A 22,191-nucleotide genomic window follows, 5' to 3' on the forward strand; every position below is an offset into this window, starting at 1 on the left:
GCTGAACTCCAGGGGCTTCCCTCCCTTAATTCTCTCCTGTGGTCTTGGACAAAACTTTGCATTGTGGGTGTTTCCTTGCTGCCTCCCCGACTCCATGGCAAGCTCCTGGAGGACAGGGCTGTCTCTGGCCCCTTTTTGTGGCCTGGCACACAGTAGGCCCTCATCATGTTTCTGGCTTGCCTGATTGATCTAGGAGCTGAGAGATGGGTCAGGGAAGAGGTTGTGAGCACCTGTTAGGCCTGTCCCTGGGCTGGGTCCCCAAGATAAGGCATCCTCGTGGGGGTGACGCTTGGAGGGGTGGCCTGGCGGGTGCCCTTGCTGCTAACCTGGCTGGCTTTGACCTTCTCTTCACGCTGTGGCAGAGTCGCTTGGGGATCCTCTTGACACAGGCCCACAGACAGGGCATTGCTGCGGCCCAGCTAACCAAGCTGGGGCTGTTTGTTGGGGAGCCTCACTCGATGCCCTGATCGTCGTGCTGCGGGCACAGCCGGGCGTGAGGTGCGTTCGGCCCTCCGGGGGGAGAAGAGGCTAGAGATGCTTATTCTTCGTCCCTGTGAGCCACAAGGCCAGCCCTTCCAATGCGTGGGCCTCACCGCACCCATTGGACAGATGAGCAAAATGGAGTCAGAGACATCACATGATCTGCCTGGAGTCCTAGTGACTGAGATTGGACTGGAGCCCCTGGACTGGGGGAACTGAGCCCAGGAGGCACACGGAACGGCACTGGGAAGACCAAAGAAGACACTCGGTTCGGCTGGGGAAGAGATGCCCGTCCGGCCTGGAGATGCTGCTGGCCTAGGAGGGAGTCACACCAGACTGAATGTGAGGGAGAGCCGGGGTCCGGACTGTCTCCTGTTGCTGAACCCCCCCGCTGGCAAGGGGGGGAGAGTGGTAGCGAAGCCACTTGGGACTCGGTAACTGTGGGAGCTCTCCCAAAGAGCTAGCTCAGGTGCCGCCCTGGACACTCTTGAGGTGGGCGCGCTTGTTCCAGGGGGCTGCCATGTTCAGGCCGGGCCTCTGTAGCTGCTGCTGATCCCAGCATCCCTCACCCTCTTGTGGGGTCTGCTTGGATGCCTCCACCCGGAGGCGGGTGAAAGAAAGGCGATGCTGATGGAGAAATCGGGGAAGGGAGAGGGCAGGGCCAGGGGAGCCCAGCTCTGCAGGGGGGGAGGGGTGGCGGCTCCCACCCTTTAACCCAGACTCTGAGCCTGCCAGTGGCTTCCGGACAGCCCCGTAAAATGGGGTTAATAAGAGCTCCTCCCCCGCTCCGGGGTGGCCGCAAAGCGCTGGCACCCAGGAGGCGGCACAACGTAAATGCTGGCTACCATCGGCATTAGCGCTTATGGTTATCACCCCCTCAGCGCCATGTTTGACCTCCCTCACAGGACCGAACTCCAGTTAAGGTCTTATTCGGCCCAAGCTGGGGCTGCAGAGCATCATGGGACTCGTTCTGGGAGCCGGAAGGATCTTGCCCTTCCTTCATGGGAGAGGACACGAAGGGGTTCGGGACAGCAGGGAACACTGTGGCTTGGGGGGGCCCATCCTCTGCCAAAGCAAACTGGAGCCTTCGTGTTGGAGCCTAACGTTTCCCCAGCGCTCGCTCCCAGCTAATGTTTATACTGGATTGAGTCTGGCTAATGCTTCCGCCTAACGGGGTCAGACCAGAGCAGTGCCCACGGGGAAGGACTGGAGGGACAGGTCGGGTGCAAGAACCCAGGATGACCCGGGGAGATCCTGACTCCAAACATTTGTCTCCTGGGTGAGCCTCCGTTCAGCCCACGCGGCTGCCCCCAGCAGAAGGCTGGGCAAACTTTGGCCAGAGCCTGTTCCTCTGAATTGGCCACCCCATCCCTCCCAAGCCCCTGGGCTGATGGCTCACATGCATAACAGGGTGCTTAGTTCCCCCTGAGACCCAGAGGGAGACTGGGGGAGGGGGAAAGGCCAGGGCCGGGCCCCAGAGGGCTAGCCGGGGCTCTTGGCCAATTCCAGAATTCCTGTCATATTTCTTTCTGGTCCCTCCCTGCCACCCCCAGTTTCTGGTTTCTGTTTGCTCGGCTGCCTGCCACGGTCCCCGTGTCTTTGTGCCCCAGCCTTGGCTTGGCTGCTCACCAACTGGGCCCTCCTGGTTGCTGTGGCAACAGGCTGTGCCCTGGGTGAGGTCCCTGGGGCCCAGGGGGCTTTGGTTTCCTCCCCTGAGATTTGAAGCATCCTGGATGGGTTGGTGGGTGGCCCCTGCATCTCTAGAGGCTCCTTCTCATCCCTGCTGTCCTTCTGCTTCCCGAGATTGACCCGAGGCCCAGCGGGAGATTTGAACCTGGCTCTCCAGAGCCCAGAAGCCCAGAGGAGGACATGGAGGCCAGGTGGGGAATGTAAAATGTAAGTTAATAGCAGTAACTCCAAGGATTCTAGTTTACAAAGTTTCTTAATAATCACTTGAAGCAGAAAGAAAAGAAACCAAAAGAAATAGAAGTTCAAAGCTGATTATCCAACGAAAAGTAAACCCACGTGTGTAGATTCTCCGGCCTGGCCTACAGCCCGCTTTCCCAGCTGCGATCAGGGGAAAAGGAAAAGAGAGAAGGGCCGCGGCACACACAAACTTTAGCTCCAAAACGGAAGGACGTCACGTGAGAACGAAAGTGGGATGCTGGGATTCCGAGTCCTGGGGATCAGATTCTAATCACACAGGAAGGAGCTCTGGGGAAGCCCAGTGTGGAGACTCCCTCCCCCGGTGCAGATTACGAGGCCTTCCAAACCGACATCTCGGGGGAGGCAATGGATCAGAAAAGCCAATGCCCAATCCAGAGTCAATGAGGCTGTCAGTGCAAACCCTACTGCCCTAGAAGGCAGAGGGCTACTTCTCCCTCCAGGGTTCTAGGGGAAACCCTGTGGGATTGTGGGTACCAGCCATGAGCCCTAGGGCTTAAGCAGCTGCCCTTGATTCTCTTAGAAAAGGAAGCCTTTCCCAAACCGGAGACATCCGGGGCCCGTGCACACACGTGGTCTCCCTTAAAGGGTAAGGGTGCCTCGAGGTCCCTCCCACTGGGGAGCAGGTGGGACTGTGGGGAGATGCTTTCCCTTTGAAGGGTTTCCCCAAGTCCATTCCTCGCCTAGGGTCCCCCCCACCCAGTAAAGGAGCCTCCTTCTGTTCTGTGTGTCTCCAGCACTCAGCCCCATGCTGCCCACAGAGTGGGTGGCGGCACCAGTCAGTAAATGCTTCTCCACATGGCCTGGTGTGGCATCTACTAAGAAATGGCCATGAGGCAGCCTTTGAGGTGGGACCAGAGTCAGGTTGGGTGGAGAAGTCTAGGAGTCCTGCCCAGAGGAGCTGACAAGAGCAACAGGAGAGCAGAGTCCACCCAGGCCAGAGCCATGGGCAGCATCCCTCTCAGGGCCATGACCTGGAGGAAGATCCAGGAAAGGAGAACAAGAAGGAGTGCTCAGAGCAATAGCAGGAGAGCCAGGGAGGGATTCCCAGGTGGGACCAGAGCCGTTTTGCTCCCCTATGGCTCAGCAATCTCTGACACTGCCGTGGCTGCTCCTTTATGGCCTCATCAGATGAGACGTGGCTCCAGTGGGCTCCCATTAGGAGGCAGGGAGGACCGCCCCCAGGCCTGCTTCCTTCTGCCATCCTGAGCCCACCTCATGGGCTCAGACACGGCCAGCGGCAGAGCCTCCTTTGGCTACCTTGGTTCCCTGGCTCTAACCCTGGGGCAACAATGCCCCATCGCCTAGGTTCCTCAGTTGGAATATGGGAGGAGGTGGGCTGTGGCAGGACTCCCCAGGTACCCCATTCTGAGAGCAAAGCCTGTCACTATGGCAATAGTCCTGCCAGTCAGGCCAGACCAGAAATGGATGGACAGGCTCTTGGGGACAAGAACTGCTTCTAATTGAATCTTCTCCACCCAGAGCCAGGCCCTTTGACGCTACTTGAGTTCCTCATTAGTGGACTGGCTGTGGGACAGGTGGCTCTCGAGATCTTTTTATCACCTCCAGATAATTTGATAATGACGATAATGAAGGTTTAGTTGATAAGAAATAAGTGGACACAGACACGTCTTTCTGTCAGCTCATGCTGCTGCTGCTGCTGCTGCTACTGTCTCTTGCAGCATGGAGTTTATTATATGTACTTTGAGACTCACTTCACACAGAAGAACCCCCCAAAACTTTGAGTTTGCGCAGAAGGACAAATTATGTCACATCAAAGCACAAAGATTCTCATTAGCTTCCAAATAGAACAAGGCTAAGGTCGAACTTCGGCTGGGTCCTTCTCGGAGGGCTGTGGCGGGGAATATTTTCTCCCGGGCGAAATGCCCCTCCTGGAGGAATTTAGGACCTTTAGTGTCTGAACTACTTTTGAAACAAAAACAGTTGTATTTCTGACCAAAGGGGAGAATGGTAACCTCTTGCCTGCTGCTTTGCTAGGAGCTTAACGCTTTCTAATAAGGAAAGGTGTCGATCAGAAAAGGAGTCAAAAGAGGAGTTGCAGATTTTTATCTGTTTGAGACTCTTTCTCTTATTGGCCTCCCACAGGTGGTGCGTCTCCTGAATAAATGCACGGACGCATGGATGGACGGACGAACGGATGGATGGATGGACGAATAGACAGATGGACAGATGAATGGATGAAATAATAGCAACAGAGTCAGTGCAAGAGTTTAAATGGGAGTCAGCCTGTGTGTGCCCGTATGTAGGTATGTTAGGGAGTGCTTGTGGGTGTGCCTGAGGCGGCAGAACACTAGGTTTCCAGGTCATTCTAGTCCCTTGATTGCTCCATCTGCTAGCCTTTCCCAAGTCCTCAGCCTTTCTGAGGTCACTGCAGTTTCCCAATTGGCCTCCTGGCCTGGCTCTCTCCTGTTTCTTTCCCCGGGCTGCTTGGCCACTCACTCCCTCACTGGCTGGCTCTTAAGGTGCCTTTCTGGCTCACTCACTCGCTCTTGAGCCTGGGTGTCCTGCTGGCTCCAGGGTGGCTGGAACCTCAGACACTCCCTGGCTGGGTGACCCTGGGCATGTCACTGAACAGACTGCTGCCTGCCATAAGGATGCTCTGAAAGCAATGGCAAACCACTCCATAGGCCAGCTCTGGGCCACAGGATCATGGAGAGTCAGACATAATTGCCACAAGGGGAGATGCCACGTACTCATACAAGTATATAAAGATACTGAGTGGCTGGAGGTGGAGTGGGGGAGCTTTAGCAGTTGGAGGAGGGAAGGAGGTCAGGGATGGCCTCCTACTGAAGGTAGGACTTGTGCTGAGCTTTGGAGGAAATGAACAATTCTGAGAGATACGAGTGAGACAGGGCCACCATCTGTATTTAGGGTCAGCCTAGACAAAGGCATGGAAGTTGGGGATGGAGTACCGTGTATAGAGGACAACAAGTAGAGGCATGTTGGCCTAACCAGAAGGAAGGAGCCTGGGAAGGGAAGGGAAGTATAGGAAGGCTGGAAAGGGAAGTTAGGTACAAATCAGGAAGGGCTTTGAATGCCCAACATTATTGGGCCTGGAGCTAATAGGGAGCCACTGGAGTTTATTAAGAAGGGGAGTGAAATGCTCAGATCTGTGGATCCCTTTAGTGGCAGTCTAGGATGGACTGTAGGTAGGCAGGGTGGCCAGAAGAAGGCAGCTGTCCTGGACCCAGCCTGGAGATGTGGGATGACGAGAGGAGAGCAGTCAGGAATGATGAGGACCACCTAGCAGATTGACTAATATGACAGCAAAAGAAAGTAGTAAATGTTGGAGGGGATGTGGCAAAATTGGGACCCTAATGCATTGCTGGTGGAGTTGTGAAGTGATCCAACCGTTTTGGAAGGCAATTTGGAACTATGCTCAAAGGACTTTAAATGCCTGCCTGCCCTTTGATCCAGCCATACCTTTGCTGGGTTTGTACCCCAAAGAGATCATAGATAAAAAGACTTGTACAAAAATAATTATAGCCATGCTCTTCGTGGTGGCAAAAAAATGGAAAACAAGGGGATACCCTTTAATTGGGTACATTGTGGTATCTGCTGGTGATGGAATACTATTGTGCTCAAAGGAATAATGAACTGGAGGAATTCCATGTGAACTGGAAAGACTCCAGGAATTGATGCAGAGTGAAAGAAGCAGAACATTGTACACAGAGGCGGATACATTGTAGCCCAATAGAATGTAACTGACTTCTCTACTAGCAGCAATGCAATGACTCGGGACATTTCTGAGGGACTTGGGAGAAGGAAGCTCTCCATATCCAGAGAAAGAACTGTGGGAGCAGAAACACTGAAGAAAAACAACTGCTTGATCACATGGGTCAATGGGGATATGATTAGGGATGTGGACCCTAAACAATAATCCTGGTACAAATATTAATAATATGGAAATGGGTCTTGATCAATGATGCATGTAAAACTCAGTGGAATTGTGCATTGGCTACAAGAGGGGGATGGGAGGAGGGGAGGGAAAGAATATGAATGATGGAACCATGGAAAAATAGTCTTAATTAATTAATTAAAGAAAAATGATGAGGCCCCCCTCCAAGGCTGGAACCCTGGAAGAATGGCAGTGCCTTGGATGGACAAAAGCAGGTTTGGAGGCCAGGAGGGTGGCCTTCGGGCCTTTGTCCCTGATGTCCTCCCCTCCCCAGTGAGTCCCCTTCTAGACATGCTGTAGGTAGGAAACACAGCTGGGAATCCCCTCCTGGAGCACAATCAGATCTGGGAGAGAGCGTGAGAAGGTAGCCCAGGATGGAGCATGGGGGAGGGTGGGGGGGGTCACCCACCAAAGTTGGGGTAGGTGGGGCAGGGGGTAAAGGTGAGGCCTGGGCCCAAGTAGCAGGAGGAGATGCAGAAGAAATCCCCAGAGCCCCGGGGTCCTGCCCTGTCCCTGTCCTGTCCTGTGTCTCTCCCTGAACTTGGCTCCCTGATTCCCTGGTCCTGGGCTGTTCCTGCACCTTGAAAGGACCCCTGTCAAGGCTGCTAGTGTCCCCCTGGGTGCCATCTGGATGCTCAGTTTTTTAGCGAATTTTGATACCCCGAGCTCAAAAGGCTGCCCATCACTGCCCTGCGTGCGTGAGAGGCCAGGAGCTGGCCGGCCATCCTGGGAGGAGTGAGCAGCCCTGAAGGCCGGCTGGGAGCTGGCACACTGGGGGCCCCCGGGGCAGTGCTCGGGAGGGAGAAGGCCAGACTTCCTGGCGTGGCCTGGGACTGAGGCTGGCTCTTGTTCTCCAAGTTCCAAGGGGCTGAGCCCAGGGCACGTGTTCTTCCGTGGCTTCCCAATACTGCAGCTGTGTGGTGGAGGGGCCAAGGGCCCACGCGCCCATGTGCTGGTGCTCCGAGGGGAATGGGCCCTGTTAACAGTAGCCAGGCCAAGGCCTCAGGGGCAGTCCTCTGAGCACTAACCATCCAGGTCCCCTGGGGCTGGGCCTTCTCAGGCCTCTGCTGCGATGCCCTTCCGATAAGCTGCAGCTCGCAGGTCGCCAGAATTTGGGAGCAAGAAAGGTCGCTCGAGGCCTCTGGTCAACCCAAACAGGAAGGGAGTACCTGGAGCAACTGCCCCAAGGTGGTCATGGGACATCTGCTATCACCCAGGCCGAGTGAAGCCCTGCACCCTCTTCTGGGAACACGTGTGGGCCCAGCCATTTCTCTCTCCCAGCTCTGTCCCTCGGGTCCTCCTGGAAATCCCGATGGGAGCTGCCCCCGAGGGCCCACGGCAGGACCTTTGGGGCTGGGCCAGTCTGCTCCACATTGAATGATATACATTTGTAGATTTAAAATTGCGCAGTCAGATGCAAGAGCAGTCCAGAGGGCCCGGAGGTGCCAGGCCAGCTGACAAGGGTGTTTGGAAGCTCCGGTTGGCCTTAGTATAAATAGCACAGGTCAGCATAGCTTCGGGGATAAAATTAGCCGCAGGCTCGGCCCTCCCAGCACCCCGGCTTGTTTGGGGCCCTCCTCGGGAGCAGAGGCAGCATGGAAGGCACCGTAGCCACAGCCAGGACGTCCACCAAAATCACCAAGAAGACCTTCCTGGAGGCCCTGAAGGCCAACGACTTTGGGAAGCTGAAGGCTCTTTTGATCCAAAGGAAAATCGATGTGGATACCGTGTTTGAGGTAGAGGATGAGAACATGGTCTTGGCATCTTATAAACAAGGTAAAAACACAGAGGACTCACTGTATTGGCCTACCTGTGCTTTGAGATGGCCAGCTTTGGGGGGTGGGACTTGACATGGCCTGGGACCGACTCCACACTGGCTATTTCTAAAAGAAGCGTCTGCCTCCCCACCCCCATCTCTTCTCTGTCTCCAGGAGCTGACACTCCAGCTCAGTCACCAGAGGGTGTGTTTGTCTGTCCATCCACCTATTCAACCATCCATCCGTCCGTCCATCCATCTGTCCGTCTGCCCATCCATCCATCCATCCATTTGTCCATCCCTCTCTCCGCCCACATGTCCAGCCATGTCTGTCTAGCCCTAATTTCTCTTCCTTTAGGATGAGGACTCTATCCAGCAAGCTTCAGACACTACTGAGTAGCCATGTTGGTCACAGAGCGGCATGGGCTCAGGTCCTCAAGTCTTCCCTCAAGCCCTTCTGAGATGGACCATCTTTTGTCCTTGTAGACACGGCTTCTGCCTTGGCCTTGCCCCGGGCATGGGGGCTGCTACTCGGTGTGGTCCTAGCAGGGGAACAGGTCAACTTTAACTCAGCTGCTGGGATCCATTCTCTGCTGCCTCCGGGGAGACCCGAGTCACCCCAGAACCAACCAGTGTTTTCCTCTCTCTTTTCTAGAAGGTCTCGGGGAGGGCCTGTAGCTGTCTGTCTTCCTGTCTGTCCTGAAGCTCTGCTTAGACCATCGGAAGGGAGCTATGGCAGATGTACTGGTCCAGTTCCCCCAAGAATGGTCTGAGGCCATCATGGTCTTGGCGATAACATCGATGGATTTGGAGCCAGGAAGACCTGGATTCAAATCACTTTCCATATAACACAGGATAAGTCACTTCATCTCCGTCTGCCTCGCTTTCCTCATTTGGAAAATAGGGCTTTGTGGTGAGCCTTCATTGAGATCATCTGTGCAGTGATTTTCTAGGAAGGGGTGGGGGAGAGGGAGAATTCAGCATCTTTATCAGCCATCACAGTCCTCGTCCATGAAGGAAAGAGGCAGAGGAAAGGCTGATGTCTTTCTTAATGCCACAAGGGCAGCTCTGAGCGGAGGTGCGGGCTGGGAAGGCCACCAGAGAGAGAGAGAGAGAGAGAGAAAGAGAGAGAGAGAGAGAGAGAGAGAGAGAGAGAGAGAGAGAGAGAGAGAATCCAGAGCTGGAAGGGGCCATGCCTTCCTGGGACATTTGAGTCTTCCTTCATTTCAGCGAAGTGCCAAAATAGGGATTTCAAGGTGAGAGGCACTGTTCCTCTCTACCTCAGAGGGTCGACACTTTATAAAGTCTGTTTGTTTTCCAACTTTTTACATCCCCTCCATTTCTCTAGGTACCCTCATTTCCTCCTCCTCCCCCAAACCCATCTCTTATAAGAAAACAAAGAAGAAAAACAGACAAACCAAGCAAAACCTTCAGTTCAACAGAACTCAACAACACAACTGATCCCCAGAGTCTGGATTTATCTGGAGTGTTCTGCCCCCTTCCTAATCCATCTCTGGAAAGAAAGGGGAGGGGCTTCTCTGGTCTCTTCTCCCAATGGTTTTGTTGTCTTTCTTTCCCTATGGGATGTTGAAGCCCTGCTGTAGTTCGCTTGCTTTCCTTTTGTGAAGAGTGAATCAAACTCTATCAATCAGTGACTTTTAAGTTAATCAATAAAAAATTTAAGTACCCCTACTTAGTACCTTAGCAGGCACCAAGTATGAGAGTTCACAAGTCACTTGCTAGAGTGGGTAACAACTCCAGAGGCTACTGCCCTGGGCAGTGCTAGGCAAATTGAAAGACTATGATTGGTTCTCATAAAGTGGTGAAGGGACAGGAAGTGATGTGGAAAAAGGACTATAAAAAGTTCTGAACTTTCTGTCCAAGGGGCTTCTCCTTTGAAGTTCTTTGGAGTTTCTGCTCCTTGGATCTTCTCCTTTGGACTTCTTCTTTGGAGGATGGCTCCTTGGGCCGTTTGACTGGAATTTTCAGCTTCAGGACCTTGCCTGGATCCTGCCCAGCTTGCTGGTGAGTGACTAGGATTCCCACATGGAGACTGGAACTCTGTCGGGAGTAAGTTTCATTTCAGTGGATCAGCCTTTAGGATAGGCTAGGCAGCCTCCTTAACTCTTTCCCTTCCACATTTCCCTCTTTTTACTAATATTCCAATTAACAAAATTGTTAAAAGCTGCTGATAGTTTTCCTGACTTAAGGAATAATAATTGGCGACCACTTTTTATAACTTTTAGTCAAAATCCAAATTTAACCATTATAGTCTGCATTCCGTACTAAGTCTCCCCACACATTTGGGCTTTGATCACATTCATCCTGATTTGGGACCATTTCAAAGCCAACAGCTCAGTAGTGAGCCCATCTTCCACTGCCCTCTAGAACTGAGTGTTCCCATTTGTCATCTTTTATAATCTGGGGAGTGTGAGGTGAGAGTTTCCCTTGTTTTCATTTGTATCTTGCTTAGACTTTGTGATCTGAACCATTCTTTTTTTTTTTTTAAACTCTTACCTTCTGTCTTAGAGTCAATACTGTGTATTGGCTCCAAGGCAGAAGAGTGGTAAGGGTAGGCAATGGGGGTCAAGTGACTTGCCCAGGGTCACACAGCTGGGAAGTGTCTGAGGTCAAATTTGAACCTAGGACCTCCCGTCTCTAGGCCTGACTCTCACTCCACTGAACTACCCAGCTGCCCCCCAATCTGAACCATTCTTGATGTTGTTGTCAGCAGTTTGCAATTCTTTTGAGAGCTGTTTGTTCATATTCTCTGGTCATTTCTCCACTTAGGAGTGCCATTGGGTCTTATGTATTTCTGTTAGTTGCTTCCTGATAAGATCATTGGGGGATATTTGATAGAAACATTTTCCCCAGGCAGTTGCTTCTCTACTTACCCTAGCTGCATTATTTTTTGTGAGTAAATATAATCAGAAAAATCAATTTCATTTTCCAATCATCTCTGCCCCCTGTTTAGAAATCAATGGGGTTGGCTTTGGAAGATTTGCTACTCTTCAGATTCTTTGAATGGAGTTAGTATCCATTTTTTTAAGTCAGTATCCATTCAGAGTATTGTAGAATGTGGTGTAAGATATTAGTCTAAACTCCATTTCCGCCAGACTTTCCTCCAGTTTCCCCAGAAATTCTTATTGAGTATGATATTCATTTCTAGAGAATTTATGTTTTAGAGTTTCTTGTACCTTGGGTTATTTTGTTCAGCTATTTCTGAATCTTTTTTGTCTATTCTGTGCCATTGATCTACTTCTTTTTTAAACCAGTACTGAATAGTTTTTTTTTCTTAAACCGCTTACTTTCTGTTTTAGAATCAAAATGAAATATTGGTTCCAAGGCAGAAAAGCAGTAAAAGCTAGGCAATTGGGTTAAATGACTTAACCAGGGTCACTGAGCAAGGAAGTATCCACCTAGCTGCCTCAACCAGTTGTTTTTTTTTTTAAATTAAATCTTAGTTTTATCTACATTCTACTTCCCTATCCCGAAACTGAAAAAGAAAAAGGAAACTCTTCCTTCCTTCCTTTCTTTCCTTCCTTCTTTTTCTTTCTTCCTCTCTTTTTCTCTCTTCCTTCCTTCCTTCCTTCCTTCCTTCCTTCCTTCCTTCCTTTTTCTTTCTTTCTTTTTTTCTAGAAAAATTTTCCATAGTTACATGATTCATGTTCTTACTCTCGCCTTCACCCCCAACAACTGCCCCCCATAACCGATATGCATTTCCACTGGTTTTAACATGTGTCATCAATCAAGACTTATTTCCATACTATCGATAGTTGCCCTGGTGTAGTTGTTTTGAATCTACATCCCCAATCATGTGTTCAAGCAGTTCCTTTTCTTCTGTGTTTCCTCTCCTGCAGTTCTTCCTCTGAATGTGGGCAGCATCTTTTCCGTAAGTCCCTCAGGACTGTCCTGGGTCATTGCTTTGCTGCCAGTACAGAAGTCCATTACATTTGATTATACCACAGTGTAAACATCCCTGTGTACGATGTTCTCTTGACTTTGCTCCAGAAAGGAAACTCTGGACAAGTATTCAAGCAAGACAGATTCCTGCATTGGTCACATCCAAAAAAAATACATGTTTTAATCAGCAGCCGACATTCATAATTTCTCTCAGGAGGTGGGTAGCAAGCTTGTCCAGCGGTTGTACCAACTCATTTTGGTGACTATTCCTTTATGAGGGGCATCTACATGGCACAGGGGATCGTGGATAGAGTACCAGACCTGGAGTTAAGAAGACATCTTCCTGAGTTCAAATCTGTCCTCAGACATTTACTAGTTGTGTACCCACGGCAAGTCACTTAACCTGGTTTGCCTCAGTTTCCTTATCTATAAAATGGGCAGGAGAAGGAAGTGGCAAACCCCTCCTGTATCTTCCCAAATGGGGTCACAAAGAGTGTGACATGATTGAAAATGAACAAACAACAGTTCTTTTCTCATATAGCTTGAGGCTTCCCTCAGCATGGCTTCCCATGATGTTCTGGATATTATATTCCTTCCAATACATTTTGTGATTCTTTCTGACCCTTATCAAGTCTCCCCTTTGGAGTCTGATGGGTAGAGTACTAAATAGGGACGTTCATTTTATTTTTAATTATGTTTCTGTATCGGCATGACTCGGGCTCAATACTCTCTTAGTCATCTCAATTGTTCTTGGTGTCTCATGGGAGAAACTTGGAATTCAGTCTCTTCGGGTTCTAAACGGGTGTCGGTAGATTGGACCACAGACATTTGCCGGATGTTGCAGTTATTCCGGATGGGACTTCCCTTTCTCGTGTTCTCCTCAGGATTTTGCTCTCACTGGATAGGAATGTTGTTGTTTGGGGGGGGGGGAGGGGTGATCTTTTGTATCCTCCTCCTCCACTGAAACTCTTTGTTGTGTCAGTCAGTTTATTTGTTGATTCTTCGGGTTTTCTAGAGAAACTATGATGGCACCGACAAATCGTTCCATCTCCTTCGTCTCTATGTACGAGTTTCATTACTTTTTCTTGCCTTATTGCCGTTGCAAGCTCTTCGAGCACAGACGCCCAGCACTGGAGAGTTGGAAGGGACCAGAAGCCGCTTGGTGCCACCCATACCCAGAAGTCTCCTCTTTACCACACCTAATTAGCACTGGGTGCTCAGCCTCTTCCTGAAGGCCTTCAGCAGACGTGGGAGCCCACCACCTCCTCCTGAGGCAGCAGCAGCCCTGTCCACTTGGCGGCGGCTCAAATTGTGACAAGTTGTACCCTGCAGCTTGCTGGCACAGTGGCATGGGACTTGGAGTCAGGGATGTCTGAGCGCAGATCCCGCCGCAGGCATTTACTGGCTGATTGACTTTGGACAAGTCATTCCACCTCTGTGTCTCAGTTTCCTCATCTGGAAAATATGGAGAATAACAGCACCTCCCTCCCGCATCGGTGTGAGAGAAAGAAATGACACAATACTTGTAAAGTGTTTGTTAGTATTAGTAGCATTGTGGAGTTTTTCTGTCATTGTCATTGTCATCGTCATTGCTTCTGGTTCGGGGTTCTTTAGGCAGACAGAACCACAGAGCTGAGCACAGACATCATGTCTCCCTCTCCTCCCACCCCAACGTCTTCTCATGTCGAGGCAAAACACACCAAGCACCATTAATAGAATCTCATGGGACAAACTCAGAGCTCTTCCCCACCCTGGCTGCCCTCCTCTGAGACCCCGCAGCTTACTCACAGTGCCCTGCACCGAATACAGTCTACCACGGGGACAAAATAGTGCAACCATCCCTCTCTCTTCCCGTAGGCCGAGCTCCTCCTCTTAATGACGCCCGGGATGACGACAGGCCTTTTTGCTGCGCCCACTCGGCCACCCTCTATCGAATGCGAATCTCACTAAACCCTTCATCGGGGTGACGCTGCGTGTTATACCACAGCATTGACTTCTTGGGAGCTCCATTGACAATGAGGATTATGTCTGGTGCCACCAGAGGAAGAGGCTCGTCCTTGCTTTCCTGCGGTATTTGCCACTGGGGAAGCTTCGAGCATTTCAAGGTGATGGTGCCAATTCTTCATTTCTGCTGCATCCTGACGGCTCGCTTGGTAAAGCCCTGGCCATCGTCGGGACTTTTCTGCATCTGCTGCCATAATGCTGTGATGGGCGAGATCTTTGTTTGCAATCTGTGGAGCATTCACAGAGGTTTGGTGCCTTCTTTGGGGAGGCTTGCAGAGCCCTTTCCGTGGCCGCTCATCTACCTGTGGGGTCCACTCGTCACCGAGTTCTCACTTTCAGCTCCTAGAAGCTACGGCAGTTACAGACAGGCACCTGCACCTGGGTAAAGCCGTCTCGGCAGATGGGCAAACCAAAGCCGGGGACAGCGGACGGGCCTCAAAGCCACTGGTGAGGTAAGGGCGTGGCTACCCCAAGCAGAGGAAGCCTTTCCCCAGTGGAAGGGTGGATAAGAACGATTTATTCCAGGGGCCAAGAAGGTGGCCGACATGGGGGTGACGCAGGGCTTCCAGGGCCATCCACTGCAATCCCAGGCCACCTCCAGTTGTCCTTATTTTGTCTTGTCACTGGACTTGTCACAATGACTCTGGGAGAGAGTGTGAAGCGATGTCTGAGTGCAACTTTCCAATGTACCCAAATGTCAAGATGACAGCCACGAGTGGTGTCATTGGTCCTCTTCCAAAAGAAGGATGAACAACAACAAATTTTTCAGTATGACAAAGTATGTTTATTTTTCTAATCATGTTGACCCTTCCTTGGATTCCTGGTATATATCTGACTATCCTAGTGAATGGCTTTGGGGACAAATTTATTTTTACTTTTATTTATTTGGGGGGGACGAATTTTATATTGTCTTTTGGACAGGATTTAAAAAATAATTTTTGTATCAATATTCACGAATGATCTTGGCCTGAGGTATCTTTTTCCATTTTCCTTTGGCTTTATTCTTCCTTGGTTTAGACCAGATTCCCAAAGTGGGCGCCACCACCCCCTGGCGGGTGCTGCAGCGATCCAGGGAGGTGGTGATGGCCACCCTTTTTTTGTATGATGTTCTATTCTGAGTTCAATAAATAGTTTCATAATTTCCAGGGGGCAAAGTAATATTTTTTTCTGGAAAGGGGGCGGGAGAACCGCTACTTTAGACATTAGTACTACATTTATCTTAGGAAATCTTCCTGCATTTTGAGAATCACTTCTGCAGTGTAAATATCGTTCTTTAAACATTTCTTAGAATTCTCTTATAAATCCAGCTAGACAGGAGTTTTGTCCTTGATAGTTTATCTAGAGCTATTCCAAGACTGCTTTCTGAAGTTGGATTATTTATGATCTCATTTGGTATTTTTGTTCATTGGTATTTTACATTTCTGGAGATAATCTGCTATTTTTTAAAATCTTAGTTTTGCTGACGTAGAATTGTGTGCTGATCCTTCTTTTCTGTCTGTTGTGATTTCACCTTTTCATATTTGATTTTCCTTCTGAAGATCATTTTTTAAACCTTTACTGTCCACCTTAGACTCAATACTGTGAACTGGTTCCAAAGCAGAAGATTGATAAAGGCTAGGCAATGGGGGTTAAGTGACTTGTCCAGGGTCACATAGCTAAGGAAGTGTCTGAGGTCAGACTTGAACCTATGACCTCCCATCTCTAGGCCTCAATCTACTGAGCCACCTGGCTGTCCCTATGGTCATTAAAAAATTTTTTTTTAAAACTCTTACCTTCCATCTTAGAAGCAATATTGTGTTTTGGTTCCTAGGCAGAAGCATAGTACAGGCTGGGCAATGAAGATTAAATAACTCCGTGGTCACACAGCTAGGAAGTGTCTGAGACCACATGTGAAACACCTCTAGACCTGGCTCTTAATCCACTGAGCCACCTAGTTGCTTCCCCCATCCAGGGTAATTTTTTTAAATTAAAATTTTTTTCTTTATTTTATTCCAGTAACACATTTATACATAAGTTTTCCATGGTTACATGATTCATGTTGACACCCTCCCCTCTTCCCTCCCCACTGCTGGAGCTGATAAGCAATTCCACTGGGTTATACATATATTATCACTCAAATCCTATTTCTATATTGTAATAGAGTAATCTTTTAAAACCAAAACCCCAAATTCTATATCCATAGAAACAGGTGATACATCATATGTTTTCTCCTGTGCTTCTTCTGCTCCCACAGTTCTTTCTCTGAATGTGGAGAGCATCTTTCTCGTAAATCCCTCTGGATTGTGCTGGGTCTTTATCGCTGCTAGTAGCAAAGTCAATTACATTTGATTGTGCTACAATGTATCAGTCTCTGTGTACAATGTTCTCCTGGTTCTGCTCCTTTCACTCTGCATCACTTCCTGGAGGTCTTTCCAGCTCTTTCTGAAATCATCCTCTTCATCATTCTTTTTTTCTTTTTTTTAAACCCTCACCTTCTGTCTTGGAGTCATTACTGTGTCTTGGTTCCAAGGCAGAAGAGTGGTGAGGGTGGGCCATGGGGGTCAAGTGACTTGCCCAGGGTCACACAGGTGGGACATGTCTGAGGCCGGATTTGAACCTAGGACCTCCCGTCTCTAGGCCTGGCTCTCTATCCACCCAGCTGCCCCTAGAACATGTTTATATATAATTATTGATGACTTTGATTTCTTCCTCTGAAAAATGGCTGTTCATATCCCTTGACCATTTGCCAATTGGGGAACGCCTTGGTTTCTTAGTTCCTTATTATATATTTGAGAAATTAGACCAGGGTAATTTTAAAGAAAGAGCCAAGAAGGAGTAGTGATGCTGGGCATGACACACGAAGGAGAAAGAGGAGTTAATGTTGACACTAACCTTTTGGACCTCGTGACGGTGTCACCAACAGAATCAGGAAAATTGGGGAGGTGGCTCAGTGTTTATAGTTAGGTTTGGGATCTGTTGGGCATGAGGGAAATCCTGGACACATCAGTGGAGATACCACAGGGACGAATGGGAACCTGAGATTAGGGAAGTTAGTTCAGAGGGACAGGTAGGTGGTACAGTGGATAGAGTGCCAGGCCTGGAGTTGGGAAGACTCATCTAAGTTCAAATCTGGCCTCAGACACTTACTAGCCTTGTGACCCTGGGCAAGTCACTTTCCCCTTTTTGCCTTCATTTCCTCATCTACAAAATGATCTGGAGAAGGAAATGGCAAACCCTTCTACTATCTCTACCAAGGAAACTTCAAATGGAGTCACAAAGCCAGATGCGACTCAGAAAAGACTGAAGGTCCAAGGCCAGGGCTGGGGCTGGACAGGCTCTAGATGTAGATTGACTAGGAATGACCCACTGCAGGGAGGCAGGAAGCCTTTTTCAAGGATCTGAAAATGGCTGTGAGTCTCTTTGTTGGAGGTGATTAGGAGGCAGTTACCAAAGTGCCATCTGCCGTCTTTGCCATTAGCTCCTCCGCTTGCTTTGCCTCCATGAACATCAGATGCTCCTCTAGCACACAGCCCTGTCCCAGGTCCACTTCATCTTCCTCTTGTGTGTTGTCGTCCCCCATTAGATGATAAGCTTCTTGAGGGCAGGGACTAGCTTTCTTTTCTGTACTTGTATCCCCAGAACTTAGTGCAGTGCCTGATACTCAGAAAGCACTTAAGAGATGTTGATTGACTTCCAGACCTTTTTATGAACGAAAGGCCAGGCAACTGCTTCAGGCAACACTCAATGATCTCCTCACTGAGGGGAGAGTCGCGACCCCCCCCCCCCCTCCCCGGGCAGCACCAGTGGATGGCTGAAGAGCTTGGCTTGATGCTGAGCTTAGTCAGATCCTTCCCAAGACCTCGTTTGTAGGAGAAATTGGAAGGACACGAAGCACCAAAGGCCGGGTATTGGGCGATGATCCATTCCTGTGGTACTGACAGGGGAGCCACCATTTCTGGGTCCAACTAGCTTGACTGCCAATGTAGGAAAGGGGACGAGACACTTGGGATGAGGAGGGAGAGAGATGGATCGACCTGCACGAGCGAACCGGGACGGCAGCCAGAATGGAGTGCATGTGGGGATCCCAAAGAGGAAACGGCCCCAGTATAACCGCTGCAAGTCCTGAGCAAGAAGACAACACGGCAGCTACTTTAGAACAGACGAGGCGAGGGGCAGCTGGGTAGCTCAGTGGAGTGAGAGTCAGGCCTAGAGACGGGAGGTCCTGGGTTCAAATCCGGCCTCAGCCACTTCCCAGCTGTGTGACCCTGGGCAAGTCACTTGACCCCCATTGCCCACCCTTACCACTCTTCCACCTAAGAGACAATACACAGAAGTTAAGGGTTTAAAAATAAAATAAAATAAAAAGAGAGAGAGATGAGGTGTCTGAGACCAGGGAGCTTCTAGCCCTCAAGCGGTGTGTTGTCATAGGCTCGTGGCACCACCGGGTAGAGGACTTCAATAAACCAGAGTCAGGGACTGTGTTCTAGTCGATGAATTAGACTTTTCCTGCTGCGCCTGGGAAGGCGAAGAGCAATGAAGAGAAGCTGCAAAGGGTTCAGAGGCAAGTTTGTGAGGCAGAGAGTATGCCAGAAGGCTAGAAAAGTCAGCGGGAGCCACTGGGACTCCACAGGGAGGAGCTATCGCTGTCTCGGAGGCAACAGGCCGCTGTCCTGGAGTTTAAGCAGGGGAACGGCCTGGCCAGGCCAAGACTTGGTAAGAACACTTTAGTGGGTGTGCGGTTGATGGATTGGACAGCGGAACATGGAACGGGGAGACTACAAGACCATGGCAACAGCCCTGGGGAAGCTGGTGGCCATGGAAACGAGGGGAAGAGGGCAGAGAGAAGTAATGCAGTGTGCGTAAAAGCAATGAGAAGACGATTGTCAGAATTTGGAGAATGAGGGAGGAAGTAGAGTCAAGAGTGCTTTCGAGATTGTGGCCCTGGCGAAGAGGAGAATGGGGGGGGGGGGTCCTCAACGGAGAGAAGTCCGGACACACGGCATCGGAGATGCCAAGAGGACGTTCAGGCAGAAATGCCAGTGTGCTGCTTGTCGTTATTCTTCTGTTGCGTCTGAAAAGTTTGCCATTTCCTTCTCCGGCTCATTTTACAGATGAGGAAACTGAGGCCAACAGGGTGACGTGACTTGCTCAGGGTCACACAGCTAGGAAGTGAGGCTAGAGTTGAACTCCTGAAGATGAGTCTTTTGCAAGCTCAGCGCTCCACGGTGCCAGCTAGCATGTCAGCAAGTAATGGGTCATAAAGGAGCTCAGGGGAAATCCTGGGCTTGACTATGTCCATATAGGCGGCATCTGCTTGGAGATGGTCACTAAGCCCCAGAGCTGATCCAGTGACCAAGTGAAAGGCCGTGGAGGAGGAGGGGGAGGAAGTGGGGAAAGGACGGGTAGGGCCGTATTCACCCTCTGGAAACCCAGGCCTCTCGGGTGTTTGTGTGGGTGCGCATGCCCACCTGCCCCCCGTGCACAGATACGCATCCACACGCCACATGTGCCATGGCCTGGGGCTGCCGGTCTCCATGCTGCTTAGCCTGTTGTCAGGACTGTGCTGGCGCCACACAGGATCCCAGCTAAGGTCCACGCTGTCCGTGGGCCTCCGGCCGGGGCTGGCAGCCCTCGCAGGGCCCTCACTTTGGCTCTTTTGCAGGATACTGGCTGCCCAACTACAAGCTGAAGTCCTCGTGGGCCACGGGCCTGCATCTGTCTGTCCTGTTTGGCCACACGGAGAGCCTCTTGGTATTGCTGGACCATCACGCTACCATCAACTGTCGACCCAATGGGAAGACCCCCCTGCACGTGGCTTGTGAAGTGGCCAATGTGGAGTGTGTCAAGATCCTCTGTGACCACGGAGCCAAGCTCAATGCCTACTCGCTAAGTGGCCACACAGCCTTGCACCTGTGCACCACGGAAAGCTCCATAGTCTGTGCCAAGCAGCTGGTGTGGAGAGGTAAGTCATTTCCTCTTGGCCCTTCCCTGGGCTTCCACCAGCCTCCTGGCATCTCCGGGGGGGAAGCAGCCACCTTACTAGAAGAGCGAGTGGTCTCTGGCTGCCCTGGCACGAGTGAAGGGCCCGGCGCGCAAGGCCACGGAGGTCCCGGGCCCACAGAAACCACTCTTTCCTCCTCCCATAGCGCAGCAGGTCTCCCCCTCGGGGCCTCTGGGGAGCCAAGAGAAAGCGAAGAGAGGATACCCCAAAGGGCCTTGGGCAGGCCCTCCCGGGAGAGCCTCCTGCAGAGGCCTGCAGCCACTCCTCCCGCCTCCAAGGCCAGCCCTCCACAGGTTCTCCCAGTTCAGTGCAAGAGGCAGAACGGGACGAGGGACAGGAAAGCTCCTCCCTGGGCCACAGGCGGACATGCCCTCCTGGAAAGGGGGCACGGGCAGGCCTGGGAGCGCTCGGGGGAGGCATGGCCAGCCCCCGGGGCTGCCCTCAATCCCGGCGAGTGCTGTGAGACACCACCATGCTGGCATCTGGGAAGCCGGTTCCTCCCAGCACGCCCAGGCTGCCGCCCTTTCCTTCCGGTGCTCCTCCCGGCCCGTGGACTCTTCCATGCTGTTCCCGGGGCCTCGGGCCCAAACGCTGATACTGCCGGCAATGCGGCTCTCACTGGCCCGGCTTCCCTTCGGATCCTCCCAAGGTTCCCCGAGCCGGAAGCCGAGAAGCCAGCCTGAGCTGCTGGGAAGGGGGGGCTCTTAGCCCAGGTGGGGGAAGAGCGTGGGGCGCCCCGCAGGGCTCATGCCTTGTTCTCCACCCCTGCATTCCTCGAGGCTTCCTGCCAGGCCCCACAGGGGTGGCCGTTTGCCCGAGGCACAGAAGTCCGTCATGCCGGAGAGGGATGACGAGGAGCCAAGTCAAACGGCGTCATAAGAGCAGAAGGCCAGGCGAGGACCCGAAGGGACGGCCGAGCAGCAGACGGGGAAGGCCGGCCCAGCGCCCGCCCGACGTGTCCAGGAGCCGGTGAGTCCCTGGCGTCTCTCGCCTGGGCAGCGGAAGGGCTTATCCTGCCCCAGCCGGTGTCCCCGTTGAATGGATCCAGCAGGCTCCGCAAACGTGAGCAGCAGGAGAGGCACCGGGCAGACAACCGAAGGCCGGCCGGGAGGCTCAGAGCACAAGGAAGCCGGTGCCGAGGGCGGTGAGGCCCGGCCGTGTGAACCCACGAGGCCGAGCCTGGGCTCTGGAGCCCTGCCCGAGCGTGGCCGGGGGCGAAGGAGGCTCACAAGACTGTGGCAGGGAGGAGGGGAGCCAGGGCCGCCCCTGCCAAACAGCCCCATCAAGGGACCCAAAAGAGCCCCAGGAGGCTGCCCAGGAGGCAACCGAGGAGCATCCTGGGGGGTCCCTACAGTCGAGGGAGAAGAGAATGTCCAGCGTGGCGGCGACGTGCTGCCACCTCCTATTGCAGGTGCCTCCTCCGCCCCGTGGCCTCTCCCTGTGGTTAGCTGCTGCGGCAAAGCCGCGGGCCCGGGCACGCCTGGCCATGCACGCTGGCGAGGGCACGAACCAAAGACAGCTCCCTGGCACTCCCGCTGCCCACGGAGGAGGCGCCCGGCCACATTCAGCATGCCAGCCACGTGGCCTGGACTTGGAACCTAAGAGGGGAAAAGGCAACCCAGAGGCGGCAGGAGCCGGTGCCCAGTTCTATGAGTAGCCGAGGCCAGGCGAGGCTATTGGCTTTAAGGAGCTTCCCGTGTGGGCAGCCGCCCTCTTTCTTCCAGGGTTTTCATTTCTTCCTCTATGTGCTGCAAGGCCCATTGGGGCAGGGTGGGACAGCAGGAAGAGCCCGGACTCAGAGCCACGGGAGCTGGGTTCGAATCCTGCCTCCGGCCCCTTCCCTCCTTAACAACGCTCCCAACCTCTTCCCCTCCCCCTTTTCCTTTTGGGCCGGAATCGCCCTTAAAGCCCCTACTGCGTGCCCAGGGAGGACCCGCTTTCACTGCGGGGAGGGAAGGGGCCCCGGGCTCCCTGGCTGGAGGGAGGGCGGCCTGGAAGGGGGCGCCGCGCCGGGTTCCGGGGGGGGGGCGGCCTAGGGATGAGTCCCCTGAGCCCCGCCTGGCGGCTCCTGGGGCCGGTGACGGGAGGGGGCGCTTGGCGGGAGAGAGCCGCGGGCCGGGGCTGGCCTCCAAGGCTCCTCGCCCAGGAGGTGGCGCCCTTGCCCCAAACGAGCCTCGTGCCTCGAGGGCAGCGGGGGGTGGGGTG

General features: G+C 52.2%; 1 protein-coding gene across 3 annotated transcripts; it reads left to right on the plus strand.

Annotated features, from left to right (window-relative positions):
- The first annotated feature begins 7,897 nt into the window (after positions 1 to 7,897).
- Positions 7,898 to 20,725, plus strand: ASB4 (ankyrin repeat and SOCS box containing 4). 3 transcript variants are annotated; one of them, XM_044677894.1, is made up of 3 exons: positions 7,898 to 8,119; positions 19,648 to 19,947; positions 20,132 to 20,725. In XM_044677894.1, the coding sequence occupies exons 1-3, from the start codon at positions 7,939 to 7,941 to the stop codon at positions 20,692 to 20,694; spliced, it is 1,044 nt and encodes a 347-aa protein (XP_044533829.1). In that variant the 5' UTR covers positions 7,898 to 7,938; the 3' UTR covers positions 20,695 to 20,725. The 3 variants fall into 3 exon arrangements, with proteins under 3 accessions (XP_044533829.1, XP_044533830.1, XP_044533828.1); XM_044677895.1 differs by having other exon boundaries at positions 20,137 to 20,725; XM_044677893.1 differs by having other exon boundaries at positions 19,648 to 20,725.
- Positions 20,726 to 22,191: the final 1,466 nt, after the last annotated feature.

The sequence above is a fragment of the Gracilinanus agilis genome, chromosome 5 (assembly GCF_016433145.1).
Source record: "Gracilinanus agilis isolate LMUSP501 chromosome 5, AgileGrace, whole genome shotgun sequence".
NCBI classification, from domain to species: domain Eukaryota; kingdom Metazoa; phylum Chordata; class Mammalia; order Didelphimorphia; family Didelphidae; genus Gracilinanus; species Gracilinanus agilis.